The 13,287-nt window shown below is 46.7% G+C and overlaps 2 protein-coding genes across 2 annotated transcripts in view; one reads left to right on the top strand and one right to left on the bottom strand.

Moving 5' to 3' along the window:
* LOC135830972 (uncharacterized) overlaps positions 1 to 10,119 on the bottom strand; it is a 21,242-nt gene extending 11,123 nt beyond the window's left edge. The window contains exons 1-5 of the mRNA XM_065343215.1: positions 9,762 to 10,119; positions 7,495 to 7,557; positions 5,509 to 5,600; positions 3,914 to 4,061; positions 189 to 334 (exon numbers count right to left, since the gene is read on the bottom strand). Coding sequence (XP_065199287.1) covers positions 189 to 334; positions 3,914 to 4,061; positions 5,509 to 5,600; positions 7,495 to 7,557; positions 9,762 to 10,002 — 690 coding nt within the window. The 5' untranslated portion in view covers positions 10,003 to 10,119. The remainder of the gene's footprint in view (positions 1 to 188; positions 335 to 3,913; positions 4,062 to 5,508; positions 5,601 to 7,494; positions 7,558 to 9,761) is intronic.
* Positions 10,120 to 10,373: 254 nt separating this feature from the next.
* On the top strand, positions 10,374 to 13,155 carry LOC135830970 (probable ATP-dependent RNA helicase DDX27). Its single transcript, XM_065343214.1, has one exon. The coding sequence runs from the start codon at positions 10,489 to 10,491 to the stop codon at positions 12,298 to 12,300; it is 1,812 nt and encodes a 603-aa protein (XP_065199286.1). The 5' UTR covers positions 10,374 to 10,488; the 3' UTR covers positions 12,301 to 13,155.
* Positions 13,156 to 13,287: the final 132 nt, after the last annotated feature.

The following is a 13,287-nucleotide window of genomic DNA, read 5'->3' as shown; positions in this document are numbered from 1 at the left end:
GGCCATCGGTGATTGCAGACCGTGGCACAGCCGGCTCAAAATGCAAACTCGGGGTATTACATGGGTTGAAACAATCTTCCTGCTTCCAAGCAGGACTTGCAGCAGCTGGCCTCCTGCCAACTAACTTCAACTTGCAGCTCACGGGTCAATACGTATAGTGCACAAACTGGTGAATTGCATCCACTTACCCCGACACTGTTCTCTTGGAAGGTGTAGCAAATGGCCCTACCATGCAAGAAAAAACCCAGCCGCAAATCGTACTGCTTGTTTAAGATTTGCATGGTTTTCGATGTTGCTCTTTCCATGGACGTGGTCAGCACCAACGGATGCTCGTCTGAAGCAGACCCATCACACGCGCGCGCGCGCACACACACACGCACACACACGCACACACACACGCACACACGCACAAACACAGACTAGACATCACTACCTTATCAAACACACACAAAAATGACAAGGTACACGCCGATACAAAGGCATCACATATTACTATGATATTACCGTAAACGGTACCGCCAGAGCGCCCCTTCTCGTGAGAACCCCACCCCGCCCCGCCTTGATTTTACAGCCAGGGAAATGAAAACCGCATGGCAGAGTGCAACGGAGTGTGTACGGTGTGAGAAGTCACACTTAGTAGGTTTTGTGTGGAGCTCATGTCCGCTCGAAGATAAATTGAGTACGGATTGACTCCACAACGTGCAAGGTGTGTACAAGGTTCGTGTCGTATGACCTACAGACAGGACACCACATCCACAATTCGACCATGAAAGGACAAGATGGTGGGGCGCTCTGCGGGTACTTTACGGTAATTTATGTTCATTTTCATCTCTTCCTGTTCTCCATTCCAGGCAGAGCACAGACACATTCCTAAATTCTCACCAGACGACTCCCACTTACGCCCCACTCCACTACCACACAGAATGATAGAACATCAAGAGGCCAACGGTAATGTATGTTCATTTTCATCTCTTCCTGTTCTCCATTCCAGGCAGAGCACAGACACATTCCTAAATTCTCACCAGACGACTCCCACTTACGCCCCACTCCACTACCACACAGAATAATAGAACATCAAGAGGCCAACGGTAATGTATGTTCATTTTCATCTCTTCCTGTTCTTCATTCCAGGCAGAGCACAGACACATTCCTAAATTCTCACCAGACGACTCCCACTTACGCCCCACTCCACTACCACACAGAATAATAGAACATCAAGAGGCCAACGGTAATGTATGTTCATTTTCATCTCTTCCTGTTCTCCATTCCAGGCAGAGCACAGACACATTCCTAAATTCTCACCAGACGACTCCCACTTACGCCCCACTCCACTACCACACAGAATAATAGAACATCAAGAGGCCAACGGTAATGTATGTTCATTTTCATCTCTTCCTGTTCTCCATTCCAGGCAGAGCACAGACACATTCCTAAATTCTCACCAGACGACTCCCACTTACGCCCCACTCCACTACCACACAGAATAATAGAACATCAAGAGGCCAACGGTAATGTATGTTCATTTTCATCTCTTCCTGTTCTCCATTCCAGGCAGAGCACAGACACATTCCTAAATTCTCACCAGACGACTCCCACTTACGCCCCACTCCACTACCACACAGAATAATAGAACATCAAGAGGCCAACGGTAATGTATGTTCATTTTCATCTCTTCCTGTTCTCCATTCCAGGCAGAGCACAGACACATTCCTAAATTCTCACCAGACGACTCCCACTTACGCCCCACTCCACTACCACACAGAATAATAGAACATCAAGAGGCCAACGGTAATGTATGTTCATTTTCATCTCTTCCTGTTCTCCATTCCAGGCAGAGCACAGACACATTCCTAAATTCTCACCAGACGACTCCCACTTACGCCCCACTCCACTACCACACAGAATAATAGAACATCAAGAGGCCAACGGTAATGTATGTTCATTTTCATCTCTTCCTGTTCTCCATTCCAGGCAGAGCACAGACACATTCCTAAATTCTCACCAGACGACTCCCACTTACGCCCCACTCCACTACCACACAGAATAATAGAACATCAAGAGGCCAACGGTAATGTATGTTCATTTTCATCTCTTCCTGTTCTCCATTCCAGGCAGAGCACAGACACATTCCTAAATTCTCACCAGACGACTCCCACTTACGCCCCACTCCACTACCACACAGAATAATAGAACATCAAGAGGCCAACGGTAATGTATGTTCATTTTCATCTCTTCCTGTTCTCCATTCCAGGCAGAGCACAGACACATTCCTAAACTCTCACCAGACGACTCCCACTTACGCCCCACTCCACTACCACACAGAATAATAGAACATCAAGAGGCCAACGGTAATGTATGTTCATTTTCATCTCTTCCTGTTCTCCATTCCAGGCAGAGCACAGACACATTCCTAAATTCTCACCAGACGACTCCCACCTACGCCCCACTCCACTACCACACAGAATAATAGAACATCAAGAGGCCAACGGTAATGTATGTTCATTTTCATCTCTTCCTGTTCTCCATTCCAGGCAGAGCACAGACACATTCCTAAATTCTCACCAGACGACTCCCACTTACGCCCCACTCCACTACCACACAGAATAATAGAACATCAAGAGGCCAACGGTAATGTATGTTCATTTTCATCTCTTCCTGTTCTCCATTCCAGGCAGAGCACAGACACATTCCTAAATTCTCACCAGACGACTCCCACTTACGCCCCACTCCACTACCACACAGAATAATAGAACATCAAGAGGCCAACGGTAATGTATGTTCATTTTCATCTCTTCCTGTTCTCCATTCCAGGCAGAGCACAGACACATTCCTAAACTCTCACCAGACGACTCCCACTTACGCCCCACTCCACTACCACACAGAATAATAGAACATCAAGAGGCCAACGGTAATGTATGTTCATTTTCATCTCTTCCTGTTCTCCATTCCAGGCAGAGCACAGACACATTCCTAAATTCTCACCAGACGACTCCCACCTACGCCCCACTCCACTACCACACAGAATAATAGAACATCAAGAGGCCAGGGAGTAACAATGTACTGGCGCGGCACCGGGTCCAGTACTTCATCATCGCTTGCGTCATGCTAGGAGTGTGAACGCCTCAGAAAAGTACAACAGTTTGTTGCACGCACGATTTGGAGTCTCCGACTACCAACGTGATACTCACTCTGTTGCTTTGAGCTGGAAAAGACATGGTTCGCCCTATGCGAGAGCTGGTACTCTTGTGGTGGAGTAGGAACGCAACTACTCACACGGCAGGCTTGCACCTGTGTGGTAGTGGTTGTACAACGACTAAGTCACCAGCACTCAGCACTATACTCACATTCATCGGATTCGAGTTCTATGCGCGTTGTCCGACGAGGAAGCCGACAGAACTCGCATACTGGAGTGAGAGTGGTATGCTTTTCTCATGGCATGCCAAAGAAGTACTAGTGGTTGATTGTCAACAATAAATTCAGCTATGGACCAGACCAGCACTTTGCACACGCTTGTTATTTGTTAATACAGTATACTGTACATACTAGACACCCTTAGCAAACAACGGCAACGCTATTTTTTACGGTACTCGTACCTTGATCACCCAAAATTGGCCAAATAGCGTTGAAGCTGCAGTGTAAAAATGTTATGGGGGCTGATTTATCATTGTGACAAACGATACGTTTTTTGGCCAAATATAGCATAGTCCGTACGCATTTCACCTTGTATCGCGTATATGGTGACATAAATGGTTGTACCTCGCGAAATAAAAGCTATTCTCGTGGCAACAGCGTACTAAAAATAGCGTGCATCTAGCTAAAGGTCGAACCCAAATCACGGTATTTTCCCCCTTACGGTAATATCGTTACAACATAACGTTTTTTGCTAAGGGTGTCTTCTCTTTCCAGGACTCACCGCTTTCCCATGGATAGCTTTTCATTTCAATGACATCAGAGGTCTTCATCGATATCTTCACCCTGTCCGTTGTTTCCGTGGATGCACGTACAACTGAATCATAAGCCATTTTGTGTACATGGAAGTTGCCATAGAAGCGAAGATAATTCTGAAGAAAATAGAAGATGACGAAATCACGCAGGAGATCATGGAGGCGAAACAAATATACAACCAACACTGCCAATATAAGGAAAGCACGCACACATATACACCAGTACAGTCTACTCGCGATAAGTCACGCACTTTCAAGTCACGCACTCGCGATAAGTCACGCACTTTTTCATCCAGGACACCCACCTCAAGATTTTTTAATTTTTCGGGATTTTGTGGATTTCGTGGATTTCGTGAATATTTGCGAATGATGTGGTTTTCAATGATGGAGCTTGAATACTGTAAAGGTAAGAATATAATTATTATGTGCATATTGTATGAGAGCCTTCACCCTCAGGATCACCCACGACAATCCAAGTTTGTCAGTCACAAACTTCTCCCTTCGAAGCAAAATATACTTCACTAGCCGCTCCTCAATTTTCCCGAACTGGGAACTTCTGTTGCGGACTCCCTGTGGACCAGACGGATTAGCATCGGCGAGTTTGCCAGCTTCAGCATCCCTCAGCCAGCCGCGGAACATCGCCTCCAGAACATTGTTCAACTTCGCAAATTTTCGAGCGGAGGTTTTTCCACTCTCACGATAGAGACGAACCAAACGCAGTCGATCCGCCACTGTTCGCTGTTCTTTCGTTTTCTTATGAGAAGGCATCGTCAAGCAAAGGGAAACGAAGTGTTTACACGACTGAAACAGAAGTGCGTCTTGTCAAATCCCTACCAAAACGGCAAAAGTAACGGAACGTCGTTACTTTTCTTTCTCGATCATGCCTTCATATCGATCAACGGATCATGGCTTCACGCTGTGGTAGATCTACGTCTCGTGTACAGCAGTGTACAGTGTCAGTCAGTGTAGACTACAGACAGTGTAGGTCTACCGTGCGCATGCAGCTCAGTACAGTGCTTGTACGCGTGTTCAGCACACATGTCCATATGCAGAAGAAAAAATGACGGCTGTACATATGCATGACGTGTGTATAATGTAAGTCGCGCACTCTCGGTAAGTCGCGCATTTTCTATTCCAGGACACTGTGCGTGACTTATCGCGAGTAGACTGTACTTGTACTAACACACAAACAGAAATGCATTGCCCTCCCCAGTCTCATAGAGCCATACAAAGTGGTATTCACCACATACGCACATACACACACGCACAGACACACACACACACACATACACACGCACACACACATACACACGCACACACACACACACACACACACACACACACACACACACACACACACACACACACGCACACATACTCATGCACGCACACACATGTGTGTGTGTGTGTGTGTGTGTGTGTGTGTGTGTGTGTGTGTGTGTGTGTGTGTGTGTGTGTGTGTGTGTGTGCGCACGTGCATGTATGTATGTGTGTGTGTGTGCATGCAGGTGCACTTGCATGCGCATACTGGTATGCATACACATAGATAAGGAAAGCGTCTTACCAACATAAGCGGATAGAACACGCCGCGGGGATCTGTGACCGTTGCAGATTCGGCGCCGCCCTTGATCGCCGCAATGCTCAACACGCCGGGACCTGGCAAACCATAGACAATTAGCCATGCATCAAGATTAGCAGACATTGAAAAAATTGATTTTGTCAAAAATTCAAAATGAGACTAAAGGAAGTAAGGGGCCGTCCAAGGTTACCAATAGTATTTTCAAAACGAAAAGTTTTCGTTTGGGGGTGGGTGGGTTTGAAGGAGTTTCGTTTTGAAAATAATTATTGAATGCAGATGGAGAATGCCCAGTTGCATGTGGTTGGCGAAAATTGACATCAATATTTTATTTGAATTCGTTTTACCTGCAGAAAAGGTAGGTGGGTGGGTGGGTACTGAAAAATACTTAACCTTTTCGTTTTGCAAAAACTATTGGTAACCCCAGAGAGAGAGAGAGAGAGAGAGAGAGAGAGAGAGAGAGAGAGAGAGAGAGAGAGAGAGAGAGAGAGAGAGAGAGAGAGAGAGAGAGAGAGAGAGAGAGAGAGAGAGAGAGAGAGAGAGAGAGAGAGAGAGAGAGAGAGAGAGAGAGAGAGAGAGAGAGAGAGAGAGAGAGAGAGAGAGAGAGAGAGAGAGAGAGAGAGAGAGAGAGAGAGAGAGAGAGAGAGAGAGAGAGAGAGAACTCGAAATGCGGGGGAGATATATTAGGGATAGGGGTGAAAGTTGGCACCGAGATCCCGAGTTCGAGTACTCTGATTTTCTCCGATCGAATATTCGAGTATTCGAGTATTCTTCATCCCCTAAAAATTGCACACCAAGGGCCTTAAAATCATATGATACAACCCTGATTGAACAGAGTAGCAGTCATTTTTCTCGGGTATATCGGTTTGTTGGTCATTTGGGCTCTCTCTACTCGTGAACAAATGTTCACCACACAGTCTGCACCTCAATATCTGCCGACTGCTGCTCTGAAACTGCAGATTTCTGTGATAAATGCATGCACCATGTATGAACGAGTACTCTGATTTATTCCGAGTACGATTATTTTTGAAAAAACCGAGCGAGTACTCGAGTACTCGGTATAATTGTTTCACCCCTAATTAGGGACCATTAGCAAGCCGTGAAACGTCAACTGGAACGAGTTCATCGGAACGCACGTGAAACATGGCGTGATTTAGGATTAGCTTGTCGTGTTCACAACTGGTCTACGCTAGTCGGCTGCTTTCCAGTTTCAAACAGTTTTCTGATGTTTTACTGGCAATGATTTTTGCGAACTTTCCCTTGAGAACAATTCTCAGCCTCAGCCCTGGCTGACTTTTACCCGGATGAAAGTGAAAGAAACCCCTTGACAGCCACATCGCCGATCGATGGGTGCAGCAAAGGGTTATGTTCACGAGGTCTATGTCAAAACATTCTCCGAAAGACTTTACAATGGAGCCAGTCAGTTGAGAACCTTACGAAAAATGTTTACGTTTCGGAGCAGTCGACAAAAATCGAGCGAGCAAGCTGAAGTAGGTCTTGAACAAGTCTAATTTTCGGCACTGGTATTACCCTCAATCCTGTTCTGTGTCATGTTAGTAATGGTTATGCCAAAATCAATGGTGCTACTGGCTGTTAGGTACGTTTCGCCATCATATTTATTCCAACAAGAATGGATGAAACATTTTTGAAATTCGAGAAAAATCTCAGACAAAAAAGAGGTGCGATTTATGGTGCCATTCTCCGTATCATGGTTGAAATCGCACGTACCGGACTAAAACCCACTCGTACAAGCGTTGCGGTCATGATGAGTAGACCCCTCCGAGCTCGTCAAACATGAGTATGTTTTGCGTGGTCAGGACGGGACTCTAACCCAGCTCCCCCTTCGCGTTGCCGATTTCACGGCTTGCTAATGGTCCCCTTGTAGAAAATGACCCAACGTATAACAGCATGCATGTGTACCCCACAGTAGCATGTTGCACAATGTCTCTCACAGTAAACAGACATTACATGTACCTCCATTGAGATGAACAAAAGGCTTTCCTTGTATATCAGGTTGCATACTGGCCACAATGTTATCTGCAATAGAGATTTCATAACAACCACACATACAAACACACACACACATACTTGTACTTGCTCACTGCCAAAAACTGGCCATACAGGTCTCCCGGGACAGGGGAGAGAGACTCGAAAGGAATCTCGGAAAGATGACTCAATTAGGTATTGAACCGCCCAACGGCCGAAACCCTCTGCAGCCCCCAAACTATGGGTGGACTTGGGAAATGATCCCACTTGTGGGCTCACCACACTTCAGTAAGTGGGTGAGGACAAGGTGCAGAAAAGGATTGACAGCATCAAGGTATCCGTCCAGGGATCCAACTGCAGTTACCCCTGCCCCAGTGAAGGTAATTTTGCTCCTAGTGTGGGTGGCTAAATCAGAGTGGATCTGATATAAGCTTCACTGGCACCATTGATTAGCAGATACACACACTTACATACACACACGCCCACGCATACACACAGCACAGACACGCCCACGTATGCATACACAACACACACACACACACACACACACACACACGTGTACTTGTATTTGCTCACTGCCAGAACTGGTCACATGGGTCTCCCCGGGAGAGGCGAGAGAGATTCAAGAGGAATCTTGAGAAGATGACTCAATCTGTCCCCACAGGATACCGTGATTCCGCGGACGCGCAATTTTCCGCGTTATTGGCTGTGTACAGTTTATATCCATCCCACTGATTATGGTGCAGAGCCACTCCGTTTTTATGTGTGTCTATCAGCACTGCTTGTTGTACTGTTGTGCATTACTATACTACTTATGCATTCGTTCCTCGTGTTGTATTCACGTCAGCTAGCTGACGTCTGATGCGCGTAGCGTACACTGCACTGCTTTCATTCCTCATATTGTACTCACGGCTGATGCGCGTAGTCGCGTGCGCTGCACTGCTTTCATTCCTCATATTGTACTCACGGCTGATGCGCGTAGTCGCGTGCGCTGCTTTCATTCCTCACGTTGTATTCACGTCTGATGCGCGTAGTCGCGTACACTGCTTTCATTCCTCACGTTGTATTCACGTCTGATGCGCGTAGTCGCGTGCACTGCTTTCATTCCTCACGTTGTATTCACGTCTGATGCGCGTAGTCGCGTGCACTGCTTTCATTCCTCACGTTGTATTCACGTCTGATGCGCGTAGTCGCGTACACTGCTTTCATTCCTCACGTTGTATTCACGTCTGATGCACGTAGTCGCGTGCACTGCTTTCATTCCTCACGTTGTATTCACGTCTGATGCGCGTAGTCGCGTACACTGCTTTCGCGCGATCTTTTGATTTGAATGTTTTGAATCTCCGCTTCTGCTTCGAGAGAAGCAGAACTTTGCCTTTGTACTGCAAGATGATTTCGATCAGAGTCAGAGTAAAACATTATAATACAGTCTTCTAAAACAACGAGTCGTATGCTATCCGGAGGCATGTTCGAGTAAGAACAGGCTGTCATCCGCGTTTTCGAGAGATTTTGCATAAAACCCGCGTTATTCATGGGAATGTACAAGAAAATAGTATATGTTGAAAATGTACTACAAAATCGTACCGGTGCATGAGTTTGTACGACAAAGTTGTATACTTTCATGAAACTGCATGCTAAAGTTGTACACATGACAGAGAATTTGTCCATAATGACCACATATTTGCCGCATAAATGATAATGACCTGTTTTCGCCCGCATAATTATTTGCATAATTTTAGGATTTCGTCCGCGTTATTCTGTGGGGACAGCTCAATTGGCTATTGAACTGCCTAACGGCCGACACCCCCTGAAATCCCCAAACTACGGGTGGAAATGATCCCACTTATGGGCTCACCACACCTCAGTAAGTGGGTAAGGACAAGGTGCAGAAAAAGGCTTGACGGCGTCAGGGTATCCGTCCCGGTATACGTATCTAACTGCAGTTACCCCTGCCAGGTTATCTTGCTACTAGTGTGGGTGGCTAAATCAGAGTGGATCTGATATAAGCTTCACTAGCACCGCTGATTACACACACACACACACACAGTGACACACACGCACACAGACGCGCGTGCACACACACACACGCATATTTTAACGCCCATGACAGATCCAAACCAATAAAAATGTTCTTCATAGGTATGCTTTGTCGTGCAAACCGAGGCACTAGCAACTGAATACCGTTGTGATCAGTGTTTAGCAGTGCATCCTCTACCCACCATCTGAGCTCAATTACGTCATAATTTATAGCTCACCAGCGACTTCTGGTGAGCTTAGAAAGGATTCATTCTTCAACACGTCTGCACACTCGAAGACTCTCAACTTTTCCTCCATAGAAGCGTCAACTGACAGTGCCTGCAGCCTCTTCCCGATTATAGATTTGTCTCCTGACCCAATCATCTTCTTGCCGACCATTGTAGCTCGACGACATTGCGTGAGCACAACGCGACCAGCGCAAGCAGCGCATGGTACGCTCGACGAGGTGAAACGAAACATTATCCTTCCTAAACCACCATCGTTGTACAGTGAAACTAGCCTCAACTAAAGGGTCCGAAACTTTGTTGATTCACTGAAGATAAAAGGCAATTATAATATTCTCAAAATACAACACAGTTGTTGCATACTTGCAAAACACATTATTAATTTTTTCTGACACGCGATCGAGCATTCACGATCACAATCACATGATCTGATTGTATCTTCTTTTTTTGCCATTTTTGTACCAGTGCAGTGCATGCATGCAGTCTTTTCCGGCCTAGCCATGCATGCGCTAGATGCATGCCCACACATGCGTACGTACATTATCACATGCGCTTGCAGCTTGCAAGATTATTGTAAAACAATAATTTTATAATATGTAAAAAAATTGTTGGGATTTGTTGTTTGTACAGTTTCGTTTTCTGTTCAATCTTCATCTCTCTTCACTCTTGATCGGTGAGCCCAAAGCCAAGGAAGCTAGAGCTCTAAAAGAAAAGAGTGAAGATGAGTGACGCAGAAGAGAGCGATTCTGAATGTGAGCTAAATCCATGTGCTGGAGACGGGTTTTTCTCGGACCTGGGCGATGGATTTGTTCCTGCAACGTGGGATTTTACCAAGGCCATGGAGTCAGCAACAGTGGCAAGCAAATCCTCCACCAAATCGTTGGTGGAGAATATGATACGCGACAGTGCTCTGGAGGAGATGATCCGTGGTGATGGCGAACAGTCAGATGATGACGAAGATCGTATGGAAACAGCAACTGGTGGCAAGGATGTTGGTGATGTGGAGGACGTTGTCAAACGGAAAAAGAAAGATGAATTCTTCGAGCAGCCACCACCACAGGTCGTTACGTCGACATTTATGGAGATGAATCTGTCACGACCTCTGCTGAAGGCCATTAGTCGTCTGGGGTATGTTCACCCCACTCCCATTCAGACAGCCACAATTCCTATCGCACTAGCTGGCAAAGACATCTGTGCCTGTGCAGCGACAGGAACAGGAAAGACGGCCGCATTCATCCTCCCTATTCTGGAGCGCCTGCTCTTTCGGCCGCAGGAATCGATGACGCGTGTGTTGGTGTTGCTCCCCACTCGTGAACTAGCTGTGCAGGTGCATGCAGTAGCCACGTCGCTGGCTGAGCACACATCGGTCACGGCATGCCTTGCTGCCGGTGGGCTGGACATGCGGCAGCAAGAGGCGGCGCTGCGCAAGATACCGGACATTGTGATCGCGACACCCGGTCGCCTCGTGGATCACTTGCACAACACGCCATCGTTCAGCCTGACGGGCGTCGAGATTCTTGTTCTGGACGAAGCGGACCGAATGCTGCAGGAGCACTTTCAGGAGCAGCTGCATGAAATCTTGCGCGTGTGTTACCGTGGCCGACAGACAATGCTCTTCTCTGCCACCATGACGGATGAAGTGGAAGAACTCATCTCACTGTCCCTGAACCAACCTGTCCGCCTCTTCATCAACAACAACACACAAGTTGCAGCAAAGCTGCAACAAGAGTTTGTGCGAATTCGAAGCCATCGCGAGGATTCTCGCGCTGCTATCGTAGCTGCAATGTGCTGTCGTTCTTTCTCCGGTCATGTGATCATATTCGTGAACACCAAGGTACTTGCTCATCGGCTTCGAATTCAGCTTGGTCTTTTGGGCTTGAACGTGGAGGAGCTGCATGGCGATTTGACGCAATTGCAGCGTTTGGAAGCACTGGAGAGCTTCAAAAAAGCCGAGGTAGACTATTTGATCGCCACCGACCTGGCGTCAAGAGGTCTTGATATCTCTGGTGTGAAGACGGTTATCAATTTCAGCATGCCGTCATCTATAAAGCAATACGTCCATCGTGTGGGCAGAACAGCCCGTGCTGGCAAATCGGGTCGCTCTGTGTCTCTGGTCGGCGAGAAGGAGCGCAAAATGCTGAAGCAGATTATCAAAGACTCTGGTCGTTCAGTGAAGGTGCGTGTTGTAGCTCCAGAAGTGATCGAGAAGTTTGGAAAGAAGCTGACGGACATTGAGCCGAAAGTCAAGACCATCCTGAAACAGGAGGCAGAAGAGAAAGAGGTGAGGAAAGCAGAGATGGAAGTGGGGAAAGCACAGAACATGATTGACCACCGGGAAGAAATCTTCAGCCGGCCTAAGCGGAAATGGCTTGCAACCAAGGATGACCACAAGATGCCACCTAAGAAGAAGGCGAAGGAGGACCAGTCGATGCCTCCCAAGAAGAAGGCGAAGGAGGACCAGCCAATGCCACCTAAGAAGAAGGTCAAGGATGGTCGTCAGTCAATGCCCCGCAACAAGAGGTCGAGGAAGTAAGGACCAGCATGCTGTATCTCCTGGTCTGCCTGCACCTGCAGTGTACACATTGCACATAGCGTACATATCTGTACATAATCATTGTATACATGTGGTCTTGTAATATAGATAGTGTCGTTTCTATCTAGTGTTATGTTGTGTGTAGTATAGAGTGTGCCTGCTTCTGCTGTAATGTAAATGTTTTTCTTCCTCTCGTCTTGTACTTGTAAGGCTTTTTTTTATAACCATGAATATCTGTGTATAGTCCATGCCTATCCTCTATTGTGCTTTCTTGACCTAAGAAGTGAGAGTCGCAATGTCCCCTCTTTCATTTTTTTTGCTTCAGTTCTTATTTTTCAACGGTCTGCTGAGTAGCGCTTTCCGTCAGACCCCACTCAAAGGTGTGAGTAACTGTTTATGCAGACCAACCGCAAGTGCGTTCACTACAGCTGCATCAGTATTTGAAGCGTCCAAGCAGGGAATGAATTCCTGGCGTGGGCCTTGACTAGGGTCAGCTGGAACAGGTCAGCGCCTTTGAAACGTCCAAGCAGGGTATGAATTCCTGGGGTGGGCCTTGACCAGGGTCAGCACAGTAGTCAGACCACTAACAACGGTAGTGCATGTAATGCTCCTGAGATCCCTGAGAATCGATTTGTGATGTTGTTCCAACTAGTGCATGTACTACAATGGCAGTACCTGAGTATGTCGTTGTCATGTATACCAGATGTGCAAACAAGACTAGAATGCTCTACTCTCCACTCGTATGGTGCATTTCAGTACTAGTACATGCATTATCATTAGTAGCTTCCTAATTAAGTACATGTACCTTACTCTTGCCTTGTTGGTATTATGATGAAGATGATGAACAGCCAATTACTTATACGGTTTTGAGTTCTCTGATGATGAACACAAACCAGGCGTCCAGGTCACGTCGCTATATCATGTGCGTGGATCGCTGTGGCATGCATTTGTGCGGACAGTTACACCAGCAGGCTGTTCCACGTTGTT

Source organism: Sycon ciliatum, chromosome 1 (assembly GCF_964019385.1).
Source record: "Sycon ciliatum chromosome 1, ocSycCili1.1, whole genome shotgun sequence".
In the NCBI taxonomy this organism is placed as follows: domain Eukaryota; kingdom Metazoa; phylum Porifera; class Calcarea; order Leucosolenida; family Sycettidae; genus Sycon; species Sycon ciliatum.
The sequence above is the reverse complement of the archived record's forward strand: the minus strand, read 5'-3'. Positions and strand labels throughout refer to the sequence as shown.

Excerpts from the sequence above, each read along its gene's own strand:
- LOC135830970 (XM_065343214.1), top strand. The coding sequence starts at position 10,489 with ATGAGTGACGCAGAAGAGAGCGATTCTGAATGTGAGCTAAATCCATGT.